Genomic DNA, 15867 nt, shown 5'->3' on the forward strand with positions numbered 1-15867 from the left:
AAGAGTGCTATGAGAATGTGGCTCTATATACACTGGACCAGAATGAGGTACAGTGTGTATAGAGTCCACAAACCCCAGAGTTATAACAGAGGTTAAAGTCAGGACTGACCTTACTCTCAAAAGTGGTAGCTTGGTCGAGCAGAAAGGCAGTACCAGAGGACAGTGTAAAGCATTTGTTGTACACACTCAGTCAGCAAAGGATTTCACTATGAGTACTCATGTAATTACTTTGCAAGGAAGCAATGAAGTTTGTGAACACAATAGATACAGGGGTTGCAGTAGGCAACACAATTCTAAACACACACTAGCATTGAGCTCAATGGATTGTCATCATATAAGTACAGTTGATTATAATACAGATTACTTTAGAAGTTCGAGGACTAGATCCTAGATTCAGTCCTGGGGTCTAAGCTGAAACCAGATTAGCAAAAAAGTTTTCGTTACTGTAGTGAATTTTCATGAATGTAAAGCGGTTTTAAAAGTTCACACTTAGAAACTTTTCAACGAAAATCTGGCAATGGTATCCAATGGGAGAAAATTCAGGTCGCAGGTAAAGTACGATTGCGTTACTTTTGTAATCCAGTACTGGGCTCCTAGGGCCAGCACTGGGGTCTTAACTCAAACCGGGTAGGTAATTGCTTTTCAGTATTTCGTATGATTTTTAAAGAATATTTCAAGGTTTCCAAAGTAGACAGAAGAAATTTCATAGAAAAGCAGACAATGGGTTCCTATGGAGAAAATACAGATTACTAGTAAACCCGGTAATGATTACTTTTGCGGTTCAGTACTGGGCTACCAGGTACAGTACTGGCTTCTCCCCTGATCACAGGTGAGTAGTTCGGAACTCGGGTGATTTTATCTGAATATTTTAAGTAACCAAAACTTCACACTTAGAAGATTTTTCAAGTCAAACCAATCAATGTTATCCAATGGCAGGTAAGTGAGTTATCGGTTTTCAGGTGAGTACTTGGCTGGTGAAGTTTGGGTTCTGGGCATAGACTCAGGGGTCCCCCAGGGTCAGGTAAGTACAGTTGGTTCACACCCAGAGGCTCAGGTGCGGCCGGGTGCAGAGGTAGTTAGGCCCAATGTTATCCAATGAGAGAAAGGGGGCCTCCGGTTGGTGGCTGCTGCCTAGCAGGCCACGCGGCTGTGGGAGCGGTGCACCTGGTCACTTGCTCGGGGCAAATGGGGAAGTAGGATAGGGTACAGGTTGCACTGCCAGGGGCACTGGGGCGGCTGGGTGCAGGGTGCTTTTTAGCCGTCTGGAGCTTAATGTTATTCAATGAGGAACTTAAAAAGGGAACAAAGGCTGCAGGCTCGGGGACGAAGGATCTTCTGGAGCAACCAACACTTTAAGGGGTAAGTTGGGATCTTGGAGGCTAGGTAGGCACCCAGGAGTTGGGCACAGGGGGTCGTGGGGCGCCGGGTGCAGGGGTGTCTTTTGAGGTCGGGAAATCTTACCCCCTGCTGGTCGCGGTCGGAGGGGTCCTCTGTCCTGAGGCTGCAGGCGTCGTCAAGGAGGGTCTTTGGGCACTGGCCGGGCTCGGCGTGTGCAGAGTGGGTTGGTCCGGAGCTTCCTGGCTGGCACCAGGGGTGTTGTTGCAGCAGAGCCTCTGCTGATGGGAGTCCCAGGCTTTAAGAGGGTCAGGGCAGGCAGGTCCTCTGGGTGTCCCAAGGTTGCTGTCCGCAGGAGTCGCCGGGATTAGGCAGGAGCAGGTTCCAGGATCGATAGGCCGGTATGGCTGGGGCCAAGTCAGTTGTTGTTGTCGTCCTGTTAGCAGCTGCACAGCTGGTCTTCTTCTTGATCTTCTTTCTTCTTTTCTTATCTAAGGAAGGAAGGTTCAGGGAGCCCCTAAATACTGAATTTAGGGGCGTTACAGGTAGGGCAAGGACAGGGACCAATAGGTCCCCGTCCTGGGGTGGGTACACCCCCCTAGCCTGCTCCTCTCCTGTGGGAGGGGGGCAGGAGCCTTGTTGTGATTGGGCAGGGCTCCCCATCTACAAGATGGCCGGAGCCCGGGGTCGTGCTTCACCTCGTCTCCCCATTTGAGGGGTGGGGTTGGGACAGGCTGCACACCCCCCTTCCGGACGTAGTTTTTCCCGCCAGAGTGGGGGTCAGGACTGGTGGGGGCCAGTTGCTGGGTACAGCAAATGGTCTGGAGAAGCTCACAGATGCCTTTGAAGCTTCCCCCTGCCCATCCTGGGGGAGGAGACTTAGCACCTCGCCCAGGATGTGCATTGTTGCAGGCCCAGGAGAGCGGGGGGGCTCTCCATCCAGGGGTCCAGCAACATGTCTGTTGTGTGGCAGCCACTGCAGCCAACTCAGCCCAGATGTGGATTGTAGGTTAGGTTTTCAGGGGGCATCTCTAAGCCGCTCTCTCGTGCATTTTACATTAAATCCGACACTGGCATCAGTGCGGGTTTAATGTGCTGAAAAGTTTGGTACCAAGCTTGTCAGTCTTCAGTGTAGCCATTATGGTGCTGTGGAGTTCGTAATGACAACCTCCCAGCACCATATGCTCTTAACGGCATCACTGCACTTACAGTGCCCAGGAATGGTCCTGGACACTGTAGGGACACAGGGCTCCTGTACCTGTGCCCAAACCTCTGGCATAGGGCACCCAGCTAGAGGGGTGACTGAAGTATGCCAGGGCAGTGGGTTCTGTGGGCATGGCACACAGGGATGTGTGCCATGTCGACTCTTTGTTTAGTTCTGTACTTAGGCACTCAGCCTGCAAAGGCAGTGTGTGGGTGCCAGGAAACAGGGCCCCTGAGGGTGGCACAATAGGTGCTGCAGCCCTCAGGGGTTTTCTCTGGTCACCATGCCCTGGGTACCTAGGCTGCCATTTACTAGGGGCTGAAAGGTGGCCAGAGATGCCATATGGATTTTTAATTTCAACACAGTTTTAGGGAAGGAACACAGGCCCTGGGTACCTTGCTGGCAGGAACCCAGGGCACACTCAGTCAAAGTACATCAGCAATTCAGAAAAAAGTGGGGGCATACCAATGCAAGAAAGATGGCACTTTCCCACAAGTGCCTTGAAGGAGAGACTACTAGAAACATTCAATGCCACGAAGGCTAGAGACCTTCTTGCCCGGATGGGAATTTGAGCTCTACTAAACAGTGAAACTGATTCTCCAAAGAAGATGAAAACTTGGTCCACAAAATGCCTATTGGTCTGGTTTGTTTTAACCCCTTCGAGGCGGATGACGAGCTCAGCTCGTCATGAGTGTTACCTGCCGTGCGCTCATGACGAGCTGAGCTCGTCATGAACCGCGGGGTTTTTAAAACTTCAGTGCGCAGCGGGAAAACCCGCCGCGCGCATGTGGTTAAGACCCAAACATGAGGTCATAAAACGTGTGTTACAAGAGGGGAAAAGCAGGCTGGTAACTGCCTTCCAAAAATGTACCATAGCCTTCTCCAGAGTTACTCACAACAATATCAAAGGGCCGTTGACTATGACTTTATGTGGAAAGGTCCCCTAGGAGTGTGCCATGACACCTTACTGTAAACAAGAGCATTCAGTTATATCCCTGATGGGTCGGACACCACATTTACATTAGGACTCATTCCTCGTGATAAAATCCAATGTCTCTTTAAGAATCAATTCTCTTTGGCTCTGCAAACAAGACATGGTTCCAGAAGGACTACAACAATGCAGGCAGCTCATGCATTCTAGTCCCTAAACATGAGACAGAGAAGTCAAGTGGGCTAGCTGCTGCAAATGACCGATGGGAGGATATGCTTGGCTTAAAAATTCGGACTATTCCTTCCTAATCGGAAAGAAGGCTAAAGAGAAAATAAAACAATAAAAAATAATTGTAAAAAATCTGAAAAAGAACTGGACTACGGCCCACTACACAAACTCACAAAGCACAAGAGAATCTAATTTCAAACAATGCCATTCAATAGAAATAAAGGGAACTAGTAAGGACAAGTGCAGGGAAGGAAGAAGCATGCAGTGTATACCTCATGTTTGATACTGGTAACAAGCTCGGATTTAACAGCATTTGTAGTAGTTTCTGGTCAAGCAACTAGGTGGAAAGGTACCCATACACAGAGAACAGAAAACGGAAGGGACACAATAGTTGTTATTTTGTGTTCCAAAAGGTGGGCAATCATAAGAAAAAGAAGCAGGTAGTAGTGAGAGAAATGTGGGATTCACTGTCCATAAGTTCTGTCAATAGATCATATTCTGCTATCTCCATAAATGTTGCAAATCAGAATGATGAGAAGCAGGCAAAAGAGCATTGACTTGCATGTAGCTCACCATTAGGGAGTGGCAATAATACAGACTGCTCTTGTAACATACAGTGCAAAAAGAGGAAACCAAGTTTTTCGTCAATTAAAACTTTTCCATATGACCACCTCAAAAATGCCATAAAAACAATATATAATTATTCACTCAACCATATGTAAACTTTACTCAAATTTCAAGCAATCTTGCTCTTCTTTTAAGACTGCATATTATCTTTTAGGCCCATAATTACTGAAAAACAATGATAATAAATGGATTAAAAAGCTTACTCTTTAACATCTTTAAGTTGCTCAATATCTTGAACTTTGACGTAATCAGGGTCATGGGCCAGAAGATGTATAGTGTATGGAACAACGTACTCTGGTAGTAAAGATAACAATTTTTCTGAAACAAAATGTGTAAAGGTTTGAATTAGAAAACTGTGCACATTACACAATTTGAATGAAACAAGCAGGTTACTTACTTTCGGTAATGCTCTTTCTGGAGAATACCCTATCTAACCACAGGTTGCCCACCTTAGAATATCCCAAAATCGCTGGAAGGAATCCTAAGATATTTTCAAACCACTGCTCCTGCATGATGCCAAGTGGCGTTGAGCACACCTGTGTTCAAATCACAATGCCTCAGAAGTGACAGAGTTGCATATAGGAGCCCTCCATCCGTGCTGCTAACATTATCTTATCTGGGCCATTTTCGAGCCCTTGATACAGTGCATACACAATTTCTGGCAATGGTGTGCTGGATACTAACTTGGGACATTTTGAGAGGTTTAAAAAAAGCCACCCCAGAGAAGGGCAAGGTTGGATGGTAGTAAGGAATCTGCAGTTAGACAGAACATACACCATAAAGAGTTTACCGAAGGGAAGTCATTTGTGAAGGATACCTCGAACACCAAATTCCTAAACTTTGAATAGATAATAGAGCAGTACCTCCCCAAAGTAGAGGGTCTGTGGAGCAGACTGAAACCAAATGTTTTGCAGAACCAAATGAGCGAAGTGACCTTCCGGTCAGACCTGGCTGTGAAGATAGTTGTGCTTCGTAAAATCATTTAACAGCGCTCACGTTGCAGTGTGGCAGTTGTCAAGGACATGCACTCCACGTGCCACAGTAGTAATAGCTGCCTTAATCCTGGTAAAATGGGCTCTTAGCATTCCGGGGATTGTTTCTTAAGCAAGGCGTTGCAGATCTTAATGCAAAGGCCTAACTACCTCGACATGATCCGCTTCTGCACAGCTTTTCTTTTCTAAGCTCCAGAGAATCCAACAAAAAGCGGATTGTTCCAACAATGGTCCTTACTATGATCTTTACAAAAGCTTAAAGCCCCTTTGGAATCCAACCAGTAGAGCTTCTCCCCATCTTTCAAGGGGTGAGGGGAGCAAAGAATTCTAACATTAACGGATTGCCCAACATGTAAGGGAGTCATGCTGTTTTGTAAGAATGCCACTCGAGTCCTCAGCAAAATTTTTACCGGGAAAAGGATTGTGAAGGGTGGTAGTAATGAACATACGTCACTCATGTGAAGAGCCGACAATCGCAATGAGGATGACAGTCTTCAAGGTCATAAGACACAGCAAGCCCTTCTGCACAGGATCAAAAGGAGTACAGATTAGGAATGTCAAAACCAAGTTTAGGTCCCACTGCGGAATTCAAACGGCTTGGGAGGGAACATGTATGTCTAACCTTTCATGAACCTCGTAACAGAAGACTTAAATAAGGATTGTTGGTCCAGTAAACATAGAAAGGCTGAAAGGGCAGAAAAATAACCAATTACAGTGCCCACTGCAAGGCCTTGCTCGGCAAAAGTTAAAAACAAAAGTATATCCAACACCTTTGCCTGTAAGGGGTAACTGTTTCAAATACTACACCTGGTTCAAAATGTGTCCCAGCACCCAGCCTACATGAATTCAGTGAAGAAAAAGTAACCTACCTTATGTAATGCCTTATCTGGTAAAGACTATCTAGCCACAGTCTTGTCTTTACAATTATCCACAGGCATCAGACTGGATTCGGAATTTTTTGTGTGATCAGTACACCCTGTGCACTGGAAGGTGGCGTAATTTGGCTCCGTGTGGCATTCACACCTAAAGTGACGCATAGCACGCAGAAGTCCGTTTATTTACGGGATCTGCCGTGCCAGGAGCGCCGATCCACTAAGAACAATGACAGCTGATGTGTAAAACTAGGGTCCTAAATGGGAAATAAACCCAGTACCTAGAAATCAGTTCGCAGAGGAAGAGGAGGGGGTCGGTCGGTTAGGAATCTGAGGATACATAGAGTCTCTTCCAGATAAGTCATTACTGAAGGTAAGGAACTTGCACATCTGATAGAGACTTCTAGCCGCAGATTCCTTACCTTGCAACAGATACAGAAGCAATACCTCTCCAAAGGTGGGTCTGCAAAACAATTTCACACCAAAAAGTCCTTCAGGGCGGAATTGGCAAAGAGCCTGTCCCAACGAACCCAACTGTCCAAGCAGTAGTGGCTTTGTGAATGTGTGCAGAAAATCCCACGTTGCTGCTTGGCAAATGTCCAGGACCGGGACTCCAAATGCTAACGCAGAGCTCGCAGCCTTTGCTCTGGTGGAATGAGCACGCAAACCCTCTGAGGGTTGGTTTTTGGGCAATGCTTTGCAGATTTTAATGCGAAGCATGATCCATGAGGAGATGGTTTCTGAATGGTTTTCACTTTCTTGGCTCCGACATACCCTACAAAGAGTTGGTCATCCACCCAGAACGCTTGTGTGGTCAAGGTAGAACGATAACGCTCTTTTTGGGTCCAGTCGAAGGATCCACTCCTCTTCCTTAGAGGGATGCAGTGGAGCGAAAAGGGTAGGCATTGTGATGGAATAGCCTACATGAAATAGAGTGACTATCTTCCGAAGGAAGGAAGCCTTAGTGCAAAGGACTAGCTTGTCCGGTAAGATGTTGAGGTAAGGAGGTTTAGATGACAGCCTCGAGCTCACCAACCTTCCGGGCAGATGTTATGGCCACCAGAAAGGCCGATTTTATGGTAATGAGCCAGGACAGGACAACTGTGCAGCATGTCGAAGGGAGCGCACATGAGAAAAGTGAATACTACACTTTGGTCCCACTGAGGCAAAGGTGAAAGAGGGAACATGTGCTGGAGACCTGTCAAAAGGAAAATGCTACTTACCAGTATGCATCTGTTCTTGGCATGTAGGGCTGCAGAACCACACACTATTGCATTAGATCACCATCTGGTGGTGGGCCCGGATGATTACACTTTGTTGTTGTCCTGGAAGAGTCTTTGTCTTTGGATGACTTCTCCCTTGGATCCTAGTGAACATGGGCATCGACTTAATCTTCAGATTGTTTTCGCCATTGGGCAATTGATGGAGTTGTAGGAGTACAGATAAAGATGACCATGTGTTGTGTATCTAAATAAGATAATACTGGAACAGATACAGGTAGCCGGGTGGGCGTGTGTGGTTCTGCAGCCCTACATGCCAAGAACAGATTCATACTGGTAAGTAGCATTTTCCGTTCGAGGCATATGGGCTGCAGACCACACACTATTGCATAAATTGCACAGCAGTTTCTCCCTTAGCTGCCACCACCTGTATCTGTTGCAGTAGTTTGAAATAATGTTTTTAGTACAGCCTAGCCCACACTTGCTTGTTGTTTTGCCTGCACATATACACAATAGTGTTGTGTAAATGTGTGCGGTGTATACCATGTAGCTGCCTTACAGCTATCATCTAATGGTATATTTCCTAGGAATGCCATAGATGCCCCTAATTTACGGGTAGAATGAGCCCTAGGGGTAACATATTTGAATGCACTTAACAATCCATCTTGAAATCCCTGATTTTGAAATAGGATTGCCCTTATGTGGGGGAGAAAAGGACACTAACAGTTGTTTATTTTTGCGAAAGATTTTGTCCTATCAATGTAGTATAGTAGTGCTCTTTTAACACCTAATGTATGTAGAGCTCTTTCCACAACTGTGGTTGTGGAAAAAATACTGGCAACTCAATACATTGGTTGAGGTGGAACGGTGAAATGACCTTCGACAGAAACTTTGGATTTGTTTTAAGAACCACTTTATTGTGATGAAGTTGTATAAATGGTTCTTGAATTGTTAATGTCTAGATCTCACTCACTCTTCTAAGTGAGGTGACGGCAACTAAAAAGGCAACTTTCCATGTAAGAAACTGTAAATCACACTTATGTAGTGGTTCAAAAGGAGGACCCATAAGTCTGGTGAGAATAAGATTTAAATTCCATACTGGAGAGGGTGGTATTCTGAGAGGAATGATTCTTTTGAGTCCTTCCATAAATGCTTTGATTGCAGGTACTCTAAACAATGACAAATGTTGTCTGTTTTGAAGATATGCTGCTATAGCAGCAAGATGTAACCCGATTCAGGAGTACGCCAGGTTAGATCTTTGTAGATGTAACAGGTAGCATATGATGTTTTGTGTGGAAATATCTAAGGGATTGATGTGGTTATTTGTGCAATACATAGCAAATCTTTTCCACTTTGCTGCATAACATGCTCCAGTAGTAGAAAGTCTTGCTTCTTTTATGATATTCATGCAATCAGGTGGTAAATTTAAATATCCAAATTCTAAGATCTCAGGAGCCGAATTGCTAGATTGAGCTGCATTGGGTCTGGATGCACAATCTCTCCATGGTTCTGTGTCTGTAGATGTGGGGAGAGTTTTAACTTGTGATGTGGTACTACCGATAGCTCTAGCAGTGTGGTGTACTAGGGTTTTCTTGCCCACGTTGGTGCTATGAGAATCAATGTTAGAGAATGTTGCTGTAGTTTGTGTACCACCAATGGAATCAGTGGGAGAGGTGAAAAAGTGTACGCAAATTTGTTGGACCAGTTCATCCATACCGCATTGCCTTTGGACAGTGGGTGTGGGTATCCGGCGGCGAAGCTTGGGCATTTGGAGTTGTGGTGTGTAGCAACCAGATCTATTTCTGGTTGACCCCACTTTTGAAAAAATGGCTGAAGAACTTGATGATGAAGTTCCGATTCGTGCATCTGTTGTCTTTTACGACTTAACAGATCTGCAACTTGGTTGTGAACTCCTGGTAGATGTTCTGCTAACAGGAAAATGTTCTGAGGAATGGCCCACCTCCATATGCTCTGTGCCAGCCGGGAGAGCTGTAGGGAGTGTGTTCCTCATTGTTTTTTAATGTAGTACATTGCTGTCATATTGGCCGTCCGGACTAGTACAGCTTTGTTTGATAGGTAATGCTGAAAAGATTTCAGAGCTAGAAAAAATGCCAGTAACTCCAGATGATTTATGTGGAGTACTTTTTGTTTCAGAGTCCATGTACCCTGTACTGTGTGTCTTTGCAAATACGCTCCCCATCCTGTGAGAGATGCGTCTTGTCAGTATCATTTGTGGAACAGGTTCTATAAACGGCCGGCCCTTGGAAAGGTTTTGGGTGTTCCACCATTGCAGAGAGCAATGTGTCCGGTCGTCTACCTCCACCAGATCTGGTATTTGCTGCTGAGCCGGATTCCACTGACTTGTTAAGCACTCTTGTATGGGGCGCATTTGTAGTCTTGCGTATGGCACTATGAAAATACAATATGCCATCATTCCTATTAATTGCATGAACACTTGAGCTGGTAGTGAGTGTTGTGGCTGTGATTTTTGATGAGATCCTGCATAATCTGTATTCCTGTTGGATTGGGGTACGCTATTGCTTTGGAGGTATCTATTGTGGCACCTAGATACTGTTGAGAAAGGGACGGTTGAAGATGTGTCTTTTTTTTTTATTTACTGTATATCCTAATTAGTGTAGCAGGCAGATTGTCTGATGTTTGTGCTGCACACATTGGTTGTAGGACTTGGATTTTATTAACCAGTCGTCCAGATATGGGAAGACATGGATGTTGTCCCTTCTTAAGTGTGCTGCTACTACTGCCAGACACTTTGTGAACACTTGAGGTGCTGTAGTTACTCCGAAAGGGAGTACTTTGAATTGGTAGTGTTGACCTTCTAGTATGAACTGTAGGTACTTTCTTTGCGATTGATATATTGGAATGTGGAAGTAAGCGTCCTTGAGATCTAATGTGGCAAGGAAGTCGCCTTTCTTTAGCAACGGTAGAACCTGTTGTAGTGTGGCCATATGAAAGTAGTCTGATTGTATGTACAGGTTTAGGGGTCTTAGATCTAGAATTGGTCTGAAGGACCCGTCCTTTTTGGGTATGAGAAAATATAGAGAATAAACTCCTGTGTTTTGATGTTGTTTGATGTTGTTTTGGGACTGGTTCTATTGCATTCTTTTGCAGTAGAGATGCCACCTCTTGTCTTAGTAATATGAGGTGTTCTTGTGAGATGGGACGCTGTCTGGGTGATATTGTTGAAGGAGTGGAAGTGAGCTCCAGGCAATATCCTGACTGAATTATTTGTCTCACCCACCTGTCTGTGGTGATGGAATTCCAGACAGGTAGGAACTGTTGCAACCTCCCCCGACAGGAGTGGAATGGTCTGGGGGTATAGAAGAGAAGTCAATGTTTGGGGGTAGAGGCGTTGCAATTGTTGTTGCCTCTACCTCTGCCCTTATTGTTGTTTCCTCTATACCCTCCCATATAATATCCCTTACTGGGCGATGTTTGGTTGGGCGCTTTGTAGGAAGAGGAGGTATTATCGGTTTGGAAACCTTTAGAGGTGCCCCTATATGAGGAGCGACGAAAGGAAGGTCTATGGGCTTGAGTTTGGATTTTGCCGTATCAGTATCTTTTCTAGTGGAATATCGACTGATGGTCCGAAAAGGTGTTGCTGGTCAAATGGTTGGTTTAAGATACTGGCTTGTACTTCTGGTTTGAAACCAGAGATGCGTAGCCATGCATGTCTACGTATGTGTACCCCTGTATTAATTGCTCTAGAGGCTGTGTCTGCAGTGTATAGTGCACATCTTATGGAGGTATTTGTAATAATTTTGCCTTCTTGTATGAGTTCAGAAGCCCTGTTTTTTTATTGTTCTGGTAAGTGTTGCATGAGTGACTAATTCATCATAATGAGCTCTATCATATCTCGCTAACAAAGCCTGAGTGTTAGCAATCCTTCAGACATTTGCTGCTTGTGAGATGGTGCGTTTCTCTGAAGCATCTAAAAGTTTAGACTCTTTGTCAGGAGGTGGAGCATCCCCTGTTGTCTGTGAGTTAGCTCTTTTCCTCGCATTTGACACTACTAACGAGTCCAATGGCAACTGTCCTTTGATATATGCTGGATCAGTTGGAGCCGCTTTGTATTTTTTTTCTAGTCTTGGATTAATTACCCTGGCTTTGACTGGGTCTTTAAATATTTCGGGTGCATGTCTTACCACTCCACTAAGTATTGGTAGTGTGGTTGTGGTCTTATGTGAGGACAGTAGTGTATCCATGAGGAAGTCTTCTTCCACTGGATCTGTGTGCAAGTCCACTCCATAGAAAGTGGCTGCTCTATGAATGAGCTGCGTGAACCCAATAGTGTCATCTAGGGGAGATGGTCTGTAGTGAATCAGCCACTTTAGTGGTCTGGTGCTCTGTGATGACTCTCGATCACCACCATTGTGTACTGACTTTAGTGTGCTGTTACCTTAGCCTTAATGTAGGATGGTTTTGCATATGCCTATTTCTCTTCTGTTCTATACTCTAGCTGTTTTTCAGTAGAATAATCTTGCCAAAGAATAGAAGGTATGGCTCCACTGGCTTCCGGTTGAGAAGAGGATACACTTCAAGACCCTATGTCTTGCATTTAAAATCCTGAAAACCGCTTCTCCACCCATGCTTAGTCCACTATTAACACCATATACACCTCAGCGCACTCTGCGCTCGGAAGGACAGAACCTTGCAGTCGTCCCCCGTGTAAAGTTATCACGGATGGGTGGCCGATCCTTCCGGTATTTGGCAGCCAAGCTTTGGAATGCTTTACCTTCCCAAATCCGCGGTCTGAATGACCTTCTGTCTTTTAGGAAAGCTAAAAAAAACCACCACTTCGGCTAAAAATGTTTATGTTATTCAAGTTGCAACCTACAGCCGCAGCAAACCTCTATCTTGGTGCAAGCACCGGGACACCCCTTTGCTGGGGCAGCCAAGCGCTATAGAAGCGTATATAACATAACATAACATGTCAAGGTGCAGTGTTGTTGGTGATGGTGCACACATGTGCTCCATAGTGGATACTGAGGGATTAAGTGCATAGTGTTATTTGAGTTAGGTGAATTATGACTTTAGCCTATTGGCTTTGACGTGGTCTAAAATCATTCTGTTTTCCAAGTAGTAGAGGCCTATGCTTGAGCAACTCCGTATTCTAAACTGCAGCCATCTTCGGAGCCTCTTTAGGTGAGAGGTTATATTTTTTTTAGTTTTCATGTGTTGTTCGCTAGCAGTGAACCAGAGAGGACCGGTTCTTATCGGGTGGAATGTGCTCTCTTCGTGCGGAGTCACAACGAAACGCTTGGCCAGCTGCTTGTTGTGCTCTTGGTACGAGGTAGTACAGGAATCCAGTGAGAACTGTAGGAGGAGTTAGCTAGAAACTTCGATGGAGAGCTGCATTCTATATTAGAGAAAGGGGGTCCGAGAGATGAGGGGATGCTGGTCTGGTGGTGATGATACATCATGGTGCAGACGTGCAGTCGTGTTTGTGGAACAGAGAGTCCTGACCCAACCAGAGAGGGAAAGAGAGACGGACCCTTCTTCAGATGAAAAGATGCCTAAGATTATGGTGAGGTGTTCCAGGTGTACTTATTGTATCGAAGTCTTTTATTTTCAGGTTCTATGTATATGTATGTGTTAGTGATTGCTACAAATGTTTACTGTCTTATTCTTCCTTGTCATTCTATTATCATGTAATAAAGAAACCCTAGAAACTTTTGTGACAACAAGGGACCCCAATTAAGTCAGCTAGGGACCTCGGGGAGCAAATTTCTTAAAACAACAGTGGTCCCATGCAAAGTTATATTCACATCCAATAAATATAGACGAAATCAATTCTATATTTTAGAATGACATGTCCAGCCGGACAGAGGTCCTTCAAGTTTACTCAATAAACAGAATTTCAGAATGAAACAAGGATACCTTCCACAATGCGACTAATGTGCCCGTTCACGTCTGCACTGCCTTCTGCAATTAAGCAATTTCGCTAAGAGGCTTTGGTTAGAATTTCTTCACACGAGCTTAATTCAATTAGGTTAACTGCTGCAATCACCTCTTCACCTTTAGAAACAGTGCGACATCTTCACTTGGTTCCTGAATTGGTTGCACCATGCACTAAGAGTCACCCGTTTGCAACTTCAAATTATTGATTCCTTGTTCTTAAAGTGTGTACTTTTCTTTTCTTATTTTTCCTATTTTTCCCTTAGGCAATTTGAGGTTTAGTGAAATAAGGCAACTATTTGTTTGTCCTGATGATGGTTCCCATGACCCTTTAGGGGAACCGAAACGCCGTTGACTTGCTCATGCACCTCATACAAAATTTGATTGTGTAAAATGATGTAATGGTGCAACTTGATATTTTCTGTACAATGGATATGTAAACAGAAAAACGCTTGTTTGCCTTAGAACCTTTCCTATTTTCTTCAACTGTAATCACCCCGCATGTGTTGGGCACAGGCTTGTGTACCTCACGGGGGCATTGTGGAAGGTATCCTTGTTTCATTCTGAAATTCTGTTTATTGAGTAAACTTGAAGGACCTCTGTCCGGCTGGACATGTCATTCTAAAATATAGAATTGATTTCGTCTATATTTATTGGATGTGAATATAACTTTGCATGGGACCACTGTTGTTTTAAGAAATAAAGAAACCCTAGAGCATATCATTAGTTTGTATTCCTTGTGAGGGAAGGTCGGAACCCTTTTTTACCAAGTACTTACAGAGGGATGGGCGATTCCCCTCTAATGGGTATTTGTTGATACGGGAGGGAAATCGGCTCCCATCAGGGATGTCTAAATTCTAATTATTCTATCCAATACATTGCTAGGAGGAGCATGCGCTGCGTACCCTATCGGATGGGGAGGTGCTGTGACTTGTTATTTGCGAGCTCCTCGGCAATAGTCTTATATGTTGTCAGTGTTTATTCCTTTCTTGGGTAAGTATTGTGAAATGTGGTGTCTTTCTGGATACTGAGAAAGGATGTGGTAAGTAATGGCCTGGTGATTGACAGAAGCACCAAAACATACAGAGAAGTAGGTCATTACATGGTCTAGACGGGTATGCGTCGTCTTGTGTCAGATCTGGTGCATCTGGCGCATTAGAATCTTCCTATGGGTCACCTGATGGCCCAGGAATATCATCTGGGTCAGTAATGTCGTCCATGTGATGTTTACTTTCTACCTCCTGTGAGTAACTATTCCCATAATCCTCATCTTGTGGTATCAGACTATGTGTACTAGATGGTGAATGTACAGGAGAAATATCTATAGATATTTCTACTTCTAGTGAAGGAATCCTCAATGGGGAAGTTTGAACATGCTTTTTTAAAGGAACTGGTGGTGGTCTAGGACAATCCATCTTCCTCTTTTTAAGCACTGAAGTAATATGTCCAGTCCTTGGATTAATATGAAGAGTCTTTTGCCTTGGGTCAGGTTTGAAAAGCTCTTCCTCTTGAAAATGTTTTTTCTGCGTTGATTTATCTTGTTTGGAGTCGAAATTAGATTTTTCAATGTCTATTGTCTTCGGAGCCGGTTTTGGTTTCGGTTCACAAGGCTTATCATCTCGTTTTTTCTTAGGAAGCTTGCTCTTTGGATCTAAAGTCTTTGTTACTGGAGTACGTTTGGACTCCTGTACTCTCGGAGCCGAAGTATGTTTCGGCACCGGCGCTATGCTTCGGGTCCACTTTTTTCGGAACCGGGGTGGTCTTCGGTTCGGTAGCTTTGGGAACCTCTTTTGGTGCCGGGCTTGCCTTCGGCTCGACCACTTTCGGTACCGATGGATGTTTCGGTGCCGGCGTCAATTTTGGCTTTAGGACCTTTTGCTTATCGGGACCGACAGGCTGACTCGAGCCCGAGTCGACTGGGGGCTTTTTTATAATCTACGCTGCCGAGCCAGAAGGCGAGGCGTCGGAAGGTTTTGGTCGGTGTGCACTTGGACCCGTAGGTGGAGGTGGAACTGAAGCCTGTCCCGGTATGGTGGGGTGAACAGGGTCGACTTCAGTACTCACGACCTGTTGACCAGCTGGAAGATAGTCATTTTAGGATTGATCCTCGGCTCCAGAAGTTGAACCCTCTGCTTTGGAAGTATGTCTTCGTGCTGCTGTTCTTCGGCGTCTACTTCAATCGGAGCCTCGTCTATAATGAGGTCTGGTGTCGATGAAGATGACTGCACCATTACCCTTCGAGCTAGACGGTCCCGGATTGTTTTCTTGGACCGGAAAGAAGCGCAGGCCTCACAGTCTCTACTCTCGTGCTCCGGAGATAAGCAGAGATTGCAAACCTCATGAAGGTCAGCATGGGGGAATTTGTGTCCACACGGAGGGCACTTCTTGAAGGGTGTTCTTTCCATGAGCCAAAGGCCCAATGTCGCAGTTGGGCCCGATGTCCCCGACGAACGCTGGAATCGAGAAGTGAAGCCTCTCTTCAACGCTGGTAACCGGAATCAATGTCAACGACGATGCAGATGGTATTATGATTGATTTATGG

General features: G+C 45.0%; 1 protein-coding gene across 3 annotated transcripts in view; it reads right to left on the minus strand.

The window, feature by feature from the left end:
- PDS5B (PDS5 cohesin associated factor B) overlaps positions 1-15867 on the minus strand; it is a 772490-nt gene that overhangs the window by 192784 nt on the left and 563839 nt on the right. For all 3 annotated transcript variants that reach the window (XM_086935125.1, XM_086935124.1, XM_086935126.1), the window contains exon 26: positions 4529-4643. In XM_086935125.1, the coding sequence (XP_086791251.1) occupies positions 4529-4643 (115 nt within the window). The remainder of the gene's footprint in view (positions 1-4528; positions 4644-15867) is intronic.

Source organism: Lissotriton vulgaris, chromosome 8, assembly GCF_964263255.1.
Source record: "Lissotriton vulgaris chromosome 8, aLisVul1.2, whole genome shotgun sequence".
NCBI lineage: Eukaryota > Metazoa > Chordata > Amphibia > Caudata > Salamandridae > Lissotriton > Lissotriton vulgaris.